Consider the following 15,889-nt stretch of genomic DNA (forward strand, 5'->3'; position numbering starts at 1 on the left):
ATTCCTTTGGGCCATCATCACCCATTCACCATTCCCTTTTCATACACTTTACAAAATTAACCTTCCTTTCCCTCTCCTTTGTAAACCTAACCTCTTTGCCTCTCCTTTGCAAAACTAATCTACTTTTTTCTTCTCTGATATGAAATTACTCACCTCTACATCTGACCACACGCCCTCCTGCCGTATTAAGAACCTCATACTTTTGTAGTCATAACTGAGTTGCAAGGTATGCTGGTGCTGATGATGAGGTGGTGGGGAGGCTTGATTGTGATGTAGGTTATGAGGATTTTGGAAGCCACTTGTAGTACTGGGGATGACTTCGCGCATGCGAAAAAGTGTTGTATGTGCATAATGAAGCTCCATCCCAGTTTGCCAGCAGACCCATTCTGCCTGACCGCCAAGAACCGATGACAGGTCCTTATCGCTTAATACCTGAAAAATGGATAATAATTTTTTTTTCAATGCAACAGAGAATGTTGTACTGTTTTATTACTTAAACAATTACCACAAATAACACATAAGGGTAAAAAACTGAGTAGCAACATATTTTTACGTTCTGTAATTTACGGTGATGATGAAAACTGAAAGGGCTTATGGCAAGGGGGGAGGGAGGGGGAGGCAAGGAATTTGTATTTATAAAAGCTGGGGGTAAGTAGCCTGTATTTTCAAGGGGGATTGCGGTAAGGTACTTATAATTGCAAAGTGGTTGGAAGTCCTCAACTACAATTAGAGATAGACAGTGAGAAATGGGGAGAGAGAGAGAAAATCAGTGTTATGGAAAGAAGAATCATAACCTGTACAAACAACATTATGATAAGCTTATCAATGAGGTCCAAAATGGGAGGGGCAACTAACGGGTATTGGATAGATGTGGGATGGGTGTAAGTTTAGACTTGGCCAGCCCCCTCATAAGGGGGAAAAAGCCTTTTGATATGTATGTACAAATAAATCATGTAAATTTATGCCTAACCACTTCTGTTTGTGGAGAGTAAACCAGAAACTTCGTTATTACAACTGGGCAACCTTCTTCATTCTAAAATTAAATACCTCACACTAGTACACTACTACTACTACTACTGTTAAAGAAAAATGTCTACATTGTTAGAAGAAGAAGAACAAGAAGAAGAGGAGGAAAAAAAAGGAAAGAGAGAAAAGATGTAACTTGCATGACTAACCTCTCGAGGCATAACAAAGTAGTTGCGGACAATGTCCACCACAGCATCATCGGCGAGTATCCTCGTAATGAGCCGGGACCAGAACCCTGAGGGGAAGTAGGACATGAGCAACAGCCGTCTGATTGCTGCGTGAGGCGCTGAGCGGTGGGTCACCTGGATGGCAGATGGGCTGGACTCGGTGGCAGCTGTTGGAGTTGTGCAAGCTGGGTCCTCCATGTCCTTCTTGGGACTTCCTGTTGGTGAAACAATTGTTGAAATAGATTAGAACTTTCTCTTAGTGAAATGTCTCGATAATCTGGGATGCTTTTTGTCAGTAAAACAAATCTGAATAACCTGGAAATTCTTGCTTGTGAAATAAGCATTTGGAGAAGGAGGAAGCTAAAGCTGTGAATCAGATTACTTAATGGTTATGTTTGTATTTTTTCATTCATCTGGTTGTTACTCACAAAGTGATGGCTAGGTGTAAGGGAGGAAACAGTCTGAACCCTTTAACTCTCACCACATGTCCATCTCAGGCCTGGTCACAGGATCAAACTACCCTGGATGCAACCATCATCACACAGAAGACACTGTACATCTTATTTCACACTGACTCAAACTAACATCCCTAGACAAAAAAGTTGCAAATTCCTTCTTTCCCTGAGTGGCCCATGGTGGCCAACTGTTGCTGGTTACTTTTGAGAGCTGTGGACCTCCTCCAGGAGAGACCCGGGGTAATGGGCGGATTGATGGGAACCACCTCTGAACCTCCCTCCTCATCCACTCTTGGGTACTCTCCTACTCTTGCACATTATACGTATTTATGGACCCATTTCTCATTCCCTCATTCCCCATCCACCCCCACAACTCACACACTTTTTAACCTCTTCAATACGAGTCAAATTCTTGTGCACAGCATCAGATTCCCAATCATGATGAAATATAAAGTCACTGCTGATTTACTCATTCTTTTTCAAGCCAGTTCAGAGAATCCAGGGGCCACTCAACTACAACTACAAAATAAATATAATCAAGATGCCAACGCCAGCATCCTCGTGCTTCATGATGCCTGTGTAGACATTATTATATACATATACCATATACCAAGGCTTTTTCCCCCTTTCAAGGGAGGTAGCCAAAAAGGGAAAGGCATAAAAACACTCCCACCCATTTCATCCCTAAATACACTCGACACCCCTCCCACCCTCCCTCTCATCTGAGCACCTCCTGGATGATGGGTCATCCCTGCACCTTGCCCACCGCCCTGGGTCAGAAGCAGTGTTGCAAGACACAGCACATCCACAGCAAGGCCGCTTCATTTAATCGGCGACCCCCCCTCTCCGTCCCCCCTTGCATATAAGGAGAGGACGGGGAGAAATCCCTTCGGGCTGCGTCAAAATTTACTCACACATACTATGGAAGAGGTTAATCATCCTACACTTACCAATGGCTTCGGTTGTAAGGGCAAATGTGGGAATTGGTTTTGATAGTCTTCGATCATCTGCATTGGATATATAGAAGGAGGAGTTGCCAACAATAGTCGATCCTGAAGCTCCTGGAAATTTCTTCCCTCTTACAGACCAACCACGGGACCGAACGGGAATCTGCATTTGAGTTAATGTGTAGAAATAAAATCTGCATATAGGCGACTGCACCTACTACCCATAACACTTTTTAAAATGGTAATTTTAAGATGCTGATTTTCACATGTCTAGGATAGCCTATTACCTAAAACTGTTAGTTATGAACTAAAGTTTGGTCACTGACACTTCCCACATATAACAGAAAATTATGGTACTCAAGCTAATTCATACATGCAAAAAAAAAAAAAAAAAAAAAAAAAATCTTTAAAACTTGGTCACAAACACAAACCCCACAATATAACTCAACTGAATTACAATAAAACTAAAACCATTAGATACAGATTATTCACTTCAAGTTAGTATCTTTCAATTTATCTCACAAGTATGAAACAAAACAGCAAGCATCTTGACGACATTGCATTCCAAACAGCAAACCATGAAAAAAATTACTTCAATCACCTATACACCATTTTCAAAACTATTATGATGCATATTAGTTTGCTCTCTTCCTACTGGCAGCACACAAAGTTGTGCGATAAAAATCTGTAACCCCTCTCTAAATAAAAAGTTCCTTAGTCTACAACAAACCAGGGGTGAACAGCAACAGCACGTACAAAGGGGAAGAAAATGAATCTAGACAAAATGAAAATCAGAAAATAAAGTAGGACACAAATCAGAACAGTAAATATATAGATTTTAGAAGCTGTGGGAAAAGGAAGCTGTTAAAATGTAGAACAAGATAAAAAGTGAATGGGAGGATAATACGTACCGAGTGTGGGCATGAGTGTGTTATATATGTATGTAAAGCTGGGCCACCCCCTTTATAAGGGGGAAAGAGCCTTCTGGTGTATGTATGTGTGTGTATATGGCATCACTTAAGTACTGAAACTCAAAGATGGTAAACTGATCATTTTTCAATCGGCTACAGAAGAGGCAGGCTACTTGAACTCTGAGGTTACAAAACAAATGCTATACAGAACACATGTTAACCATTGGCAAAAGAAGAAAAAGAGCTGCAGTTGCACTGAACCCCCTGGTCAGAAGAGTACCTTTACCCTAACGTCTGTCCCCGGCAGGCCACTTCTCAATTGTTCCTCTGTGGGGAGCAGAGAAGGAATGAGCAGTGTCCGATTGTCCCATGTCAGCGCAACCTCAAATTTGTTGAGGAGGTTGACAATGTAGGACTTTGCGTCGACTGGGGCACAGGTTGACGACTTGAACACGTGCTTCAGGTCATCCAGTTTCATGATACCTGCAAGAAAAAACAGATGAAACTTTTATACTTTGGAGACACAAGTTAATGGAAAAAAAAAAAAAAAAAAAAAATTATACATATATGTATATATACCAAAAGTCCTTTCCCTCTTCCAAGGAAGGTGGTCAAGTCAATATATATATATGTATATATATATATATATATATATATATATATATATATATATATATACAGTATATATATGAAAAATTTGATTATGTTGAACCCTTTCCTGGACTTATTACCATCAATGTTTTACTCCGGTTACTGACAGGCAACATTATTCAGTTGAGGGAAATTTTTGCCATTTAAAATAGTTAAAAACTATCTTGAATACAGTGGCGCCTACAGAGATGTCACGAGGTGTGAGTGAGTATATGAGGATGCCAGCATCAGCTTCCTGATTACATTTATTTTGTATTTGTAGCATGCTTGATCATGTTTTCTATGGTTACAAACATTCTGGATGAAAGAGAATGAGTATAACAGCTGTAACTTTATACTGTATTCTATTTCGCACTTAATGTGATGCATCATCGTACATCAGGCAGCTAATGTGTGCATAAATATTTGACTTGTATTGAAGAGGCTAACCTTTTCATACTCAATCAGAGAAGAGATTTTGTGGAATTGTCTGGATTTATTTTTTTCTGTTTTTATTTATCTGTTGTTCCCCAGGCTGTCTGGCCGAGCAGTCCCATTTCCCTGAGTAACGCCATGGCTGGAATGAGGTTTTCCCACAAATCCTCTATGGAGTGTATATTGAGTTGTTGGTGTGCGTGATTGTGTACAATGCAGTCTTCCATAATATGTTCTCTATTATAGGGTGAAGTTTCAGGTCCTGGACAGTTGTCTGCAATGCAGTCATACAGCATCTTCTGGTAGCTTAGAAGGGCTGGATGGTGGTGGCTGCATTGCAGTCTGGCCAGGTAGACTCTGTCCTTTCAGGGGAGAGGGGATTCAGAAGGATGGATATTAGGGGGTCTGGCATGCAGCAATGTGTTGTCTTTTAGTTTACTGATGGAGCGGTGAGTGATAAGATTGTGGATATGCTTCTGGAGGCTGGTGTCTGGTGGTTGTGGAGGAAGAGAAGAGAGTATTTGTGTGTAATATAGGTATCTGGGTGTTGTTTTAATGTTTCTTGTCGTGTGTGGGTGTTCTGCTATGTAGTGTAGTGGGTGTGCTATGTTTGTGGAGGCTGCAGCAAGTGTCTGTGTGCCTCTAGTATCAAGGTGTTCCTTGACTTTGTGGACTTTTCTTGGTGTGAATGGTCTGTAGGTGTTGTATTTGTGCAGCCTGTCATTGTCTTTAGGGGTTTGTTCTGTATGGTCTGTAGGCTTCTTCCCCCTTATAAGGCTGGCTACCTCCCTTATAAGGGGGGAGCAGTCTTTGGTATAGACAGACTTGAATAAAATTGCCTGGCAATAGTCAGAATAATTATGTGAAACATGCATCACAGAGAAATCTCGGGATCTTACCGTTACGAGCAAATGGGTTGATTTCCCGTATTGTAACAACATGAGCTAACATATCACAAAGCCACTGTGGATCCAGGAAGTACAAGTCCTTCAGTGTAGCATCCTCATAATGCAACAAGACTCCTGTGAAATTAAAAGAAAGAATAAAGTCCTTCAGTGTATCATCCTCATAATGCAACAATATTCCTGTGAAATTAAAAGAAAGAATACAAATTGAAATAAAATCTTAAGAAGCATAATAACTGATGTCCATAAATCATTCACTGTTTAAAGAATTGGCTGCTGAAGTAATCACACTAAACATACATATACCAATGTCTTTTTCTCCCTTACAAGGGAGGTAGCCAAAGACAAAGGCATAAATCCACTCCCACCCATTTCATCCCCACATACTCCACTCCCATCCACCACCACTCCCTCCCTCTTTTCTTGGGTCCTCTTAGGTGACAGGTCATCCCTACATCTCGCCCACTGTCCTGGATAAGAAGCAGTGTAGCAAGACATATTGCAAATGAGAAAATATATGTATATATATACCATTTTAGTCATGATATATCATCCACAAAATATTTACCAAAAAATTACTGCTCAAATGATTTCCTACCATTCTCATGAAGAAATGTGGTCGCTTGGTTGAGTTCTGCTGTATCTCTGAATGGCTGATATCCTCTTGCTCCCATTTCTTGCATGACTAAGGACTGATACTTGTCTGCTGGCAGTACTGGATCTCGCCCCTGGATCCTTCTTTCTAGCCCAAGGACTCCTACAACGTCCTCAAGGGCCAGGTAGGAGGCTGGGATACGTTGTTCCAGGAGGCGTTCTTTACTTCCTGGGGAGCAAGGAAGTTTTGTTCTTATTAGATAAGGCCCTTTTATCCACATGGAGCAAAGATAAAAGGGAAAGCAGATGGGTGTGGGAGGGATGAAGAGTGGATACACGGCCTGGCTAGCCACTCACTTTGTAAGGGGCAGAGGGCCTTTTGGTATATGTCTGAATGTATTGTTGAGACATCCTGACAAGCTGAAGTTGTTGGGCAGAGGAAAGATTGGAGTCTTAATCAGAATTTCATTCTTGACTAGTTTCACGACAAGCTTTTTCAAAAGAAAATGAAAAAGCTTTTAAAAAAGCTTGTAGAGAATCTAGTCTAGAAAAAAACTCGGATTAAGACTCCAGTATGTATGTATGTCTGTATGAACAAAACTGCCTGGCAAAACTAAAATAAAACATATCAGTTACTTCAGGCATTAGAAGGGTTAAATGACATAGAAATTTGTTCCATGAATGCAGGTTCTGTCAGCAGAGTAAAGGTCTCTGGTAACATATATACTGTAAATACCAAAAGGCCCTTTCCCTCTTATAAGCGGGTTGGCCAAGACAAAGCACACACCCACCCTACACAAATCAAAAACTTGTTTACTGCCCATCCTATCCCATCACACTGTGGATGAAGGGTCGTCCTTGTCCGTGAATCACACCAGTTGTAGTCAAAGGCAATGCAGTGAACCAGGGGTATAGGGATGACCCTTCATCCCTGATTGCAGCCCAAATAAAACACATGTTACATCTAGTAGGAAGAGAACACTTTTTCTTATAACTTACTTGCTTTTACTTACATTACTTTGGAGTAACACACAAAAACTAAACCATCTTGCTACAATATAAAAAAGAAAAGGAAAAAAAAAATCTATGTGAATATGTGAGTACAAGAAGTAATTCACAATCATACATATACCAATGATGTTTTCCCCCAACATGGGAGATAGCCAAAGTCAAAGGCATAGATCCACTCCCACCCGTTTCATCCCCACATATTCCACTCCCATTCACCACTCCTCCTTCTCTCTTTGCTTGGCTCCTCCTGGATGACGGGTCATCTCTGCATCTCACTGACTGCCCTGGGTCAGAAGTAATGTAGTAAGACACAGCACATCCACAGTAAGGCTGCTTCATTTAATCAGCAACCACCTCTCCATTCCCTCATGCAGAAAAAAAGAAGATGGGGAGACATCCCTTTGGGCTCTATCAAAATATCATTCACACATATGCCCTTAAACCCCCATCTCCAACCCATTCCCTTCCATGCATCACAGCATCATGCATACATAACCATTCTCCACTCACCCATATCTTCTGTCTTCTCCCTTCTTTCCTCAACAGACATTCCCCTCTTTCCCAATGCCCCTTTTACCCCATCCATCCACCTCATCCTTGGTTCCTTCCAATCATAACATGTGCAAATTTCTCTTTTATAGTATCTTCACTGAAGACAGAGTCTGGCTCATCAACACATTTTTCACTGTTTAATTTATTTAACAGCACAATATGATGTACAAGAGTGCAGCTACAAAATAAAAAAGTAAGACTTGATAACTAAGAAACTGATCTGTATATATTACCTGGTGTTTTAAGGCAGAACACAGTATCATAGATGAGGTTGCACAGGAGTTTGACATTGTGTCTACTTTTGCAGCTCACCTGAAAAAAACACATAGCTCATTAAAGGAAGTGGACAAAACTGACAGACAAGACCTCTTGGTTTGGGATGGAAGAATGTCAAGAGGTCATGGAAATTAAGAGAAGAGAACTACATGAAATGTCTGAAGGATATCAAGAAATACAGTTATCTGCACATATGCATGGATAGCCAAGATGATACAGCCCAAACTGAGACCATAAATGAATATAAAACAAGTTTTGGTTTGGTATAAAGCAAGATTGGGTAATTATTTGGATAAAATAGGTTTGGTATAGAGCAAGGGAGGAATGGAGGTTGAGGTAAATTGTAGACTGAGAGAAGCAAGTAAATGTCTTGGGGAATCAAAAAGCATAATGAGATTATATGAAAGTGTGATTGCGCTGACAGTACTATATGGGTAAGAGACATGAATAGAGAAGCAGAGAAGAAAAATTTAAATGGGGGGGGGGGGGAGTGTTTATGTGTAAATGATATTTTGATGCTGCCCAAAGGGATTTCTCCTTGTCTCCTATTTTTCTGCTAGAAAGGGGATGGAGAGGGGTGATCACATATTAAGTGAAGCAGCCATGCTGTGAATGTGTTGTGTCTTGCTACATTGCTTCTGACCCAGGGCAGTGAGTGGGATAAAGGGATGACCCATTATCCATAAGAAGCTCAGATGAGAGGGTGGTGGATGGGAGTGGAATGGGTTGGAATGAAATGGATGGGAATGGAAATATGCCTTTTGACTTTGGCTACTTCCATGGTGTGGGGGGGAAAAAACCCTTGGTATACAGATAGATAAAGCAAGATTGGAAAAAATATTATCACAGGTTGTTACTGTATACTACAATTAGGTAAATATCTCCACTCTTCTCTTGGCCTTCTTCACCTTGCACTTCACTTCCCACCTCTTTATACTTCTCTTACTTCTTCTTTGCAACCATTCCTCATGCATATGCCTCTTTTCCACAACTACCACCTCTTCATTCCGCCACACATTAAACACATATTGCCTCATTCTACATTGTCCTACTCTTGCCCTGTCCAAACAACAACATAAAATCTCTTCTTCAAATGCTTGTGAACCAAACCAGTGGCTGTAGCAGTTACATGCCATGAGTCTCCCACAAGACACCAGGGGCAATGGATTGGATGATTCTCCCATTCACTATCCTTCTTTCTGCTTCCATTCATTCTCCTCATCCTACACACTGTCTCTATGCTCTTTAATAGTTCCTCCTTGAAACATATCCATTCTTTTTCTATTCCCATTCTGTGCCTATCCTTCACAATATTTTATATATCACTCAGTTTCACGTGGCATTCATCCTCTTTCTCCATACTTACTCAACTTACTTTCAGCACATCTTTGCTTTCTCCCTTCTGCTCTTTCTCCACCTCATTCAATATTCACTTGTTGTTCTAAGGGTAAAAAGTCAGGCCAAGTGCATTATGAGAGTTCACACGCATTCTTTTGCTGGAAAATATATTTCTTTCATACAAACCTCAATAGTGTCTAATACTCTTGGTAAGCCAAGTTTGTCTGCATCTATGACATTGATAAACCGGTCTCTGATCATCTGTTGTAGATCTTCACTCCATGATGAGGGGAACTTTTCTTTGACAAGGTCATAATGTGTTCCAACAACCAGAACAGGAGAATTGGGTGCTCTTGCCTAAAAGATTGAGCAATTGTATTCAGTAGATACAAGACAAAGTATGAAAAGTTCAAACACTTGTATAGAATGAGATTTCAAGCTAAATTGGTACTACAATATAAAAGTTTATTGTTTTGGGTCTATCTCATTTGGAACACATGAAGAGGCAGGAACATTGTATAAATCATATTTAAGAATTTGAGGTGTCTGTGTGCAGAAAAATACAAGGAGGTGTAACACTTACCTGAATATTAACCAACCACTGTAAGATTTCATTGACACCTTTCTCGCCATCTGTGATCTTCCACACAACCAGGTATAGAGAGCGTTTGGAAAGAAAGTACTGATGTGTAGCATAATATTCCTTCTGTCCACCAAAGTCCCATGTTCTGTAAGCATCCAGTAACAAAATCAGACATCAAAAGTCAAGTCAATCTATTGTTACCTAATTCTCTCCTGCAGGAGATCCTAGCTTCCTGAGGAAACTGATTTTGGTCACAGGTTCAGTCCAGTTGTTAAAGAGAGTAGCACAATGCAATATGCATTTGTTTCAATAGTTTTGTTGCAATGCACATAATGGTATAAACCTTTTGTATATTATTAAAACTATCAAAATCTAGCTGCTTGACTATATCCATGATGAATATATATATATATGGTATAGTCTCATACAAAAAAGAAAGACAAGAGAAAGAAATAAAAAATAAAAAAGAAGAAATACGAAAAGAAAAAGAAAAAATCTATGGCAAGGATAAAATGACTTTTTCATGGAATTGTATCTACTCTCAATTATCCTCACCTGAAAACAACAGGTCCATGGCTGGAGTGCCCTCTTATTTTTTTCTCAAAGATCCAATCACCAATATCTACACCAACTGTAGACATACTTGTGCCCCTAGATGTGCGCGTGTTAATGTTACGATTTCCCATGCGTTTAGCCCAGTGCTGAAAGATGCACAACAGAAAATTAAATACTCTTTACATTTCCTTATTTTTCACAAAAAAATAAATATCAAGGTAAAAAATATAACAATTCTCAACATTCTATCTGTATATCTAATGTAAGAGGCTGTATGAGGGTTGTAGAAAATGGTTGGTTGGGATGACCTAGGGTAGCTGCCGAGCCCTGTAAGAGGCTGGTAGATAAAGGTGTAGGTGGCAAGAATTTCATTTTATGAGTTCAATGTTTGGTAAACAATAGCCGGGAAGGAGTTCCATAATCTCACTCCTCGTCTAAAGTTTATAAACAACTGCTAGGGACTAGATTTTATTGCTGATGTAATATGTAAACTAAGCCATATCATGATTACTTGAGTAAGTAGTATTGCTTAACCACTTCCATACGGTGACGCCTATATAGGCGGCATGAGGAGCAAGTGGGTACTCGATGATGCCGACGTCGCCATCTTGATTATATTTATTGTAGTCGTACCTACGTAATTTCCATTCTCTCTAAACTGGCTTCATCAATTTTCTATGGTTATCAAAATACACGGGTGAAAGAGAACGAACGATTGAGCACTGACTTTATTTTTTATAATGCGATTATTATGACGCAACATCGCACGTCGGGCAGCTAATGCTGCCAGACGTGTGATGTGCCCCGGAGTGAAGAGGTTAAGATGTTTTAACAGTCTTTCTGATTGGAGACAGGGTGGAGGAGGAGAAAAATTTATTGGTTCATGGGAGTAAAGTCACGCCCTTCGGGGAGGTACCTAGATGTAATAGTAACGATCATTATTTCTAGAGAAATTGGCATCTGCTGCCAGGCTGATTCTTTGATGACACCATTTTAGTGTGGGGTGGTGATCTGAACATAGGCATATCAGTACATATAAGAGATTCTTTGTATATACATTTGTATGTATGTATATATGTATATAAAATTTGCTCTGCTTACCTCTACTGGCTTCTTTCTGTAGGAACCAGTCCCTTCTTGTCGCAATTGCTCTAGGAGTGATGTTTTACCAATACCCTGGACTCCCACTATCATTAGTTTCATCCTTGCATATGGACGTGCATCTTCCAGAATACTCTGAAATAGGACCATAATGTGTATACATAAATGCTTACCTCACTAAAAAGGATGACAAAAATTCAAATTACAAAAAAATATTTAAAAAATAACAAAATTCTCTATTCTTAATGTATCTGTTTTGCTTATACTTATCTATTGACAGTGCAGTCAGATCTCTACATATCTGTTATATAGACAAATTGAGCTGTGAAAAAAATTCTAAAGAAAATCAAATTTTTGTATTTTAAGCTGAGATTCAAACAGTGAATTGCATTTAACCATGTTCCATCTCTATATACCAAAAGCATTCTGCATGAATACTAAAATGTGCATGTGCATTAAAGAATGCAGAGGTGATTACAATTTGCTTTACAAAAACTTCCTGACTTAAACCAGGGTAACTGCTAACAAGGTTTAAAGTTTATAAATTATTTCCTCTATGTCTACACTAAGATAAGGAATATAAATATAAAACTGGAATAGGAATAAGGATGAATTAGACAATATAAAAAGAAGAAAAGTTACTTTGAGGTAGCCAATGACATCCATAGTCTTGTACTTTTTACTGTCGATCATGGACTTTAAAGGCTCTTGAAGAGAACAGCCTCTTGTATTCAAGTTCCAAAGACGCGAAAGAAGACCCATTTCCGGTGGAAGTTCTGTCACCTCTGTGTTTCCTGACAAGTTCAGAACCTGAAAAATGAAAATAATAATTTTTTTTCTTCAATTTTTTCATTCATCTATTTATCTTTTTATTCACCTGCAAAATGCTACAATTGGAGGGGGTGGAAAAGTGGATCTTTTGTTGTGGGTGTATGGTCTGACACATTCACCCCCTTAATCAGTGGATTGTAAAGAGTGTATATTTGAGTTAGAAATGCATACCCATTCAAATCCAAATGTGCATTGACAGCTTGACCAATACATACTTGTATTAAATGTAATACATATATACACGAAAGGCATTTTACCTCTTCTATGAGGGGTGCATGAGTTGAAGCCCAAACTCATATCATAAACAAATAGAACCCATGAAACCACTTCTCCCACTTCAGAACCTCTAGGAAGAAGGGTCACCCTGTCCCTCGCCACACTGCTTGGGTCAAAAACAATGCACTGAGACACAGCACCTCCCCCAGTAGGGAACAACACCCAGAGGTGGTTTAACCCCCACTGCTTCACAATACGGTGACCCCGCCCCCCACTCCTAATTCACTCAAAATACATTACGGAGAAGACACGAATTACATCACTTTGGGCTGTGTCATCCCTTCACTTCTAGCTTTTGAATTCTCTTTTTCCTGGTGAACAGACATACCACATGCATCCATCTCATTTTTGGCCTACCCTCAAGGTTACTCCATCTACTTCTGTTTTTCACACTCTCTTTGCTAACCTTTCCTCATTCATTCTTTTTCAACATCCAAACCAATTTAACACTCTCTCTGCCCTATATGACAACTCCTGTCCCACCCTCATTCTCTGCCCCACCTCCATGTTTTTCATTCTATCTATTCTTGTATCATCCATCATATTTCTCAAGCACTTTATACTAAAAACATTAGATCTCTTCCTCTTTGCTTTGCTCATATTTTGAACCTCTGTTCCACACAATACCATGGGTACAATCACCTCTTTATACAGCCTTCTTTCCCGAGTACCAATTTCTAATAATACTCTTCATTTCATCCACACACTTTCCTTTACCTTATAATCCATCTTTAAATCCACACCTACATTGACTGACACATGTAATACAATTTTATGTACATACATAAATATACCAAGGTCATTTCCCCCCCTTACAAGGGAGGTAGCCAAAGTCAAATTCCACCACCCCATTTCATCACCACCCACTCCACTTTCATTCACCACCTCTCCCTCCCTCTTTTTATGGCTCCTCCTTGATGATGGGTCATCCCTGCATCTTACCCAATGCCCTGGGTCAGATGCAATGCAGCAAGACACTTCACTTGATAAGAAGCACCCCGTCTCCATCCCCTCATGCAGAAGAGAAGATGGGAAGAAATTCCTTTGTGCTGCATCAAAATATAATTCACGTATAACTCCATCCCCTACCCACTCCCTTCCACGCATCACAACATCATACACAACTATTCTCCACTCACCCCTATCTTCTGACTTCTCTCTTCTTTCCTCAACAGACATCCCCCTCTTTCTCAATGCCCTTGTACCTCATCCATCCATTTCATCCTCAGTCACCCCCTCATATTCACTCCATCCACCTCTGCCTTCCACACTTCTTTTACTAATCTTTCTTCACTCATTCTTTCCCCTTGTCCAAACCATCCCAATACTCTTTCATGCACCCTATCTCCCAACTCCTACTCCATCGGCACTCTCCTCACTTCCTCATTTTTCACTCTATCCAGCCTAGTAACCTCTACCATACTTCTCACACATTTCACCTCAAACACATTTAAACTCTTCCTCTCTTACATTCCATGTTTTTGCCCCATATAATGCTGTTGGCACAATCACCCCTTCATACAATCTCTTCTTAGTATCCATTTCCAAATGTCTATTTCTCATTACATTTTTTAAACCCCCAAGGGATTTACTTGCTTCTCTCAATCTACAATCTACATCCACTTCCATTCCTCCCTTTCCTGCCAATTTTATTCAATACTTTTTTTTTTCATAAACCTTAATTCTCCCACTAACACTGTTCAGCATATGAAGATTATTATGCATGTATTCAAATGATATCTTTTATTTCTTCATTATCAAAAGTTAAACTGAGGGAGAAAGTTATAATACCCCATCTCCCAGTTTAATACAAATATCAAGAAAAGAGGCAAAGTGAAACAATAACTACACAAGATAAACTTTCCAAAACAAAACAAAAAGATACTGCACTATAAATCTGGCAAAAAGACTAAGAATGCAACTCACAGATAGGTTTGTGAAGTCATGCAACGTTGTTGGGAGCTCTCTCAGGTGATTGTTGCTGACATCGAGCATTGATAAGTTAGGAAACAAGAGACGTCCCTTGCTTGGTGTTCCAGATCTTCCAGCGGGCTGTAAAGTGAGACAAAATGATGAGATTTGATGACATGGCATTCATACTCTGTCTATCTATATACCAAGGGCTTCTTTCCCTTATAAGGAAGATGATCAGCCAAGGTATGCACCCATCCCCACCCATTCCATTTCTCTTTAAATCCGTTAATCACATGCTCCCCCTGGCTTAAAATCTTTTGATTAAATTACATGAAGTGGCCCTGCTGTGGATGTGCTGTAACTCACTGCAATCCTTATGGCCCAGGGCAATGGGTGAGATGCAGGGATGACCCATCATCCAAGAAAAGAGGGTAAGGAGGAAAGGATGGTGAATGGGAGTGGAGTGGGTGGGGATGATATGGGTGGGAGTGGAATTTTGTCTTTTGACTTTGGCTATCTCCCTTGTATGGGGGAGAAGCCCTTGGTATATGTATGTATACATGTAAGATTTTTTACCTTGCTCCATTGCTTCTGATCCAGGCAGTGGGGGGGGAGAAGGGATGGACTTTCATCCACAAGGAGCTAAGATATAAGAGAAAACAATGGGTGTCTGATGGGTAAAGTGTAGGTGCATGCCTTGGCTGGTCACCCCCTTTACAAGGGGGAATAGACCTTCTGTCAACACCTTAAGGATGATGAGTCACCCTATCCCCTGCCACACTGCTCAGATCAAAAGCAAAGCATGTCACTTTTCTTCCACAGCAGATCCTAACAGCCACAGCTGGTTTACCTCTACTACTTTACAGTATGGCAACTCCTTCTTCAGCCACTAGAGATAAAAATATTTGGCTAACCCCCTCTTTATCCAATAAAAACAAAAATAAAAACAAAGAAAAAAGTTATTTAACTTACATCACTTTCTTCTGCTTCATGTACAACATTGAATTCATTATCTTCCACATATAGATTTAATCTTGTGAGCTGATTATCAGCCAACACCAATGTTCTTAGTGTTTCTAGACGAGTGTGCCTTCGATGAATACAAACAACAGGGGTGGTGTTGGTGGCTACTGACAATGTGGTAGCAATGGTAGTGGAACTTGATGTGGAGTTAAGGCGAGGTCTTCCAAGCCCACTTTTTCTCCCACCTGTCGTAAGCCAAAGCATGAAATCACACAACCACCAGATTACAATGTCAGCAACATATACATAATTCATATGACTTTCATGATGCAAAAATTAATAACACATAAATACACCTAGGTTTCTTAATCCAACACTTACCAACTGCTACTTGAGGATGTTTGGGTGAAGGGCATAAA

The 15,889-nt window shown here is 40.0% G+C and overlaps 1 protein-coding gene across 4 annotated transcripts in view; it reads right to left on the bottom strand.

The window, feature by feature from the left end:
- Positions 1 to 15,889, bottom strand: part of LOC143039561 (leucine-rich repeat serine/threonine-protein kinase 1-like) — a 154,446-nt gene that overhangs the window by 22,936 nt on the left and 115,621 nt on the right. For 3 of the 4 annotated variants that reach the window (XM_076209767.1, XM_076209770.1, XM_076209766.1), the window contains exons 16-29: positions 15,480 to 15,715; positions 14,520 to 14,645; positions 12,129 to 12,296; positions 11,487 to 11,621; positions 10,386 to 10,531; positions 9,831 to 9,975; positions 9,434 to 9,604; positions 7,867 to 7,945; positions 6,075 to 6,299; positions 5,471 to 5,593; positions 3,787 to 3,989; positions 2,599 to 2,758; positions 1,176 to 1,408; positions 154 to 432 (exon numbers count right to left, since the gene is read on the bottom strand). In XM_076209767.1, the coding sequence (XP_076065882.1) occupies positions 154 to 432; positions 1,176 to 1,408; positions 2,599 to 2,758; positions 3,787 to 3,989; positions 5,471 to 5,593; positions 6,075 to 6,299; positions 7,867 to 7,945; positions 9,434 to 9,604; positions 9,831 to 9,975; positions 10,386 to 10,531; positions 11,487 to 11,621; positions 12,129 to 12,296; positions 14,520 to 14,645; positions 15,480 to 15,715 (2,429 nt within the window). The remainder of the gene's footprint in view (positions 1 to 153; positions 433 to 1,175; positions 1,409 to 2,598; positions 2,759 to 3,786; positions 3,990 to 5,470; positions 5,594 to 6,074; positions 6,300 to 7,866; positions 7,946 to 9,433; positions 9,605 to 9,830; positions 9,976 to 10,385; positions 10,532 to 11,486; positions 11,622 to 12,128; positions 12,297 to 14,519; positions 14,646 to 15,479; positions 15,716 to 15,889) is intronic. The other variant, XM_076209769.1, reaches the window with a different exon arrangement.

Source organism: Oratosquilla oratoria, chromosome 26 (assembly GCF_046742065.1).
Source record: "Oratosquilla oratoria isolate Oo_2021 chromosome 26, ASM4674206v1, whole genome shotgun sequence".
NCBI classification, from domain to species: Eukaryota; Metazoa; Arthropoda; class Malacostraca; order Stomatopoda; family Squillidae; genus Oratosquilla; species Oratosquilla oratoria.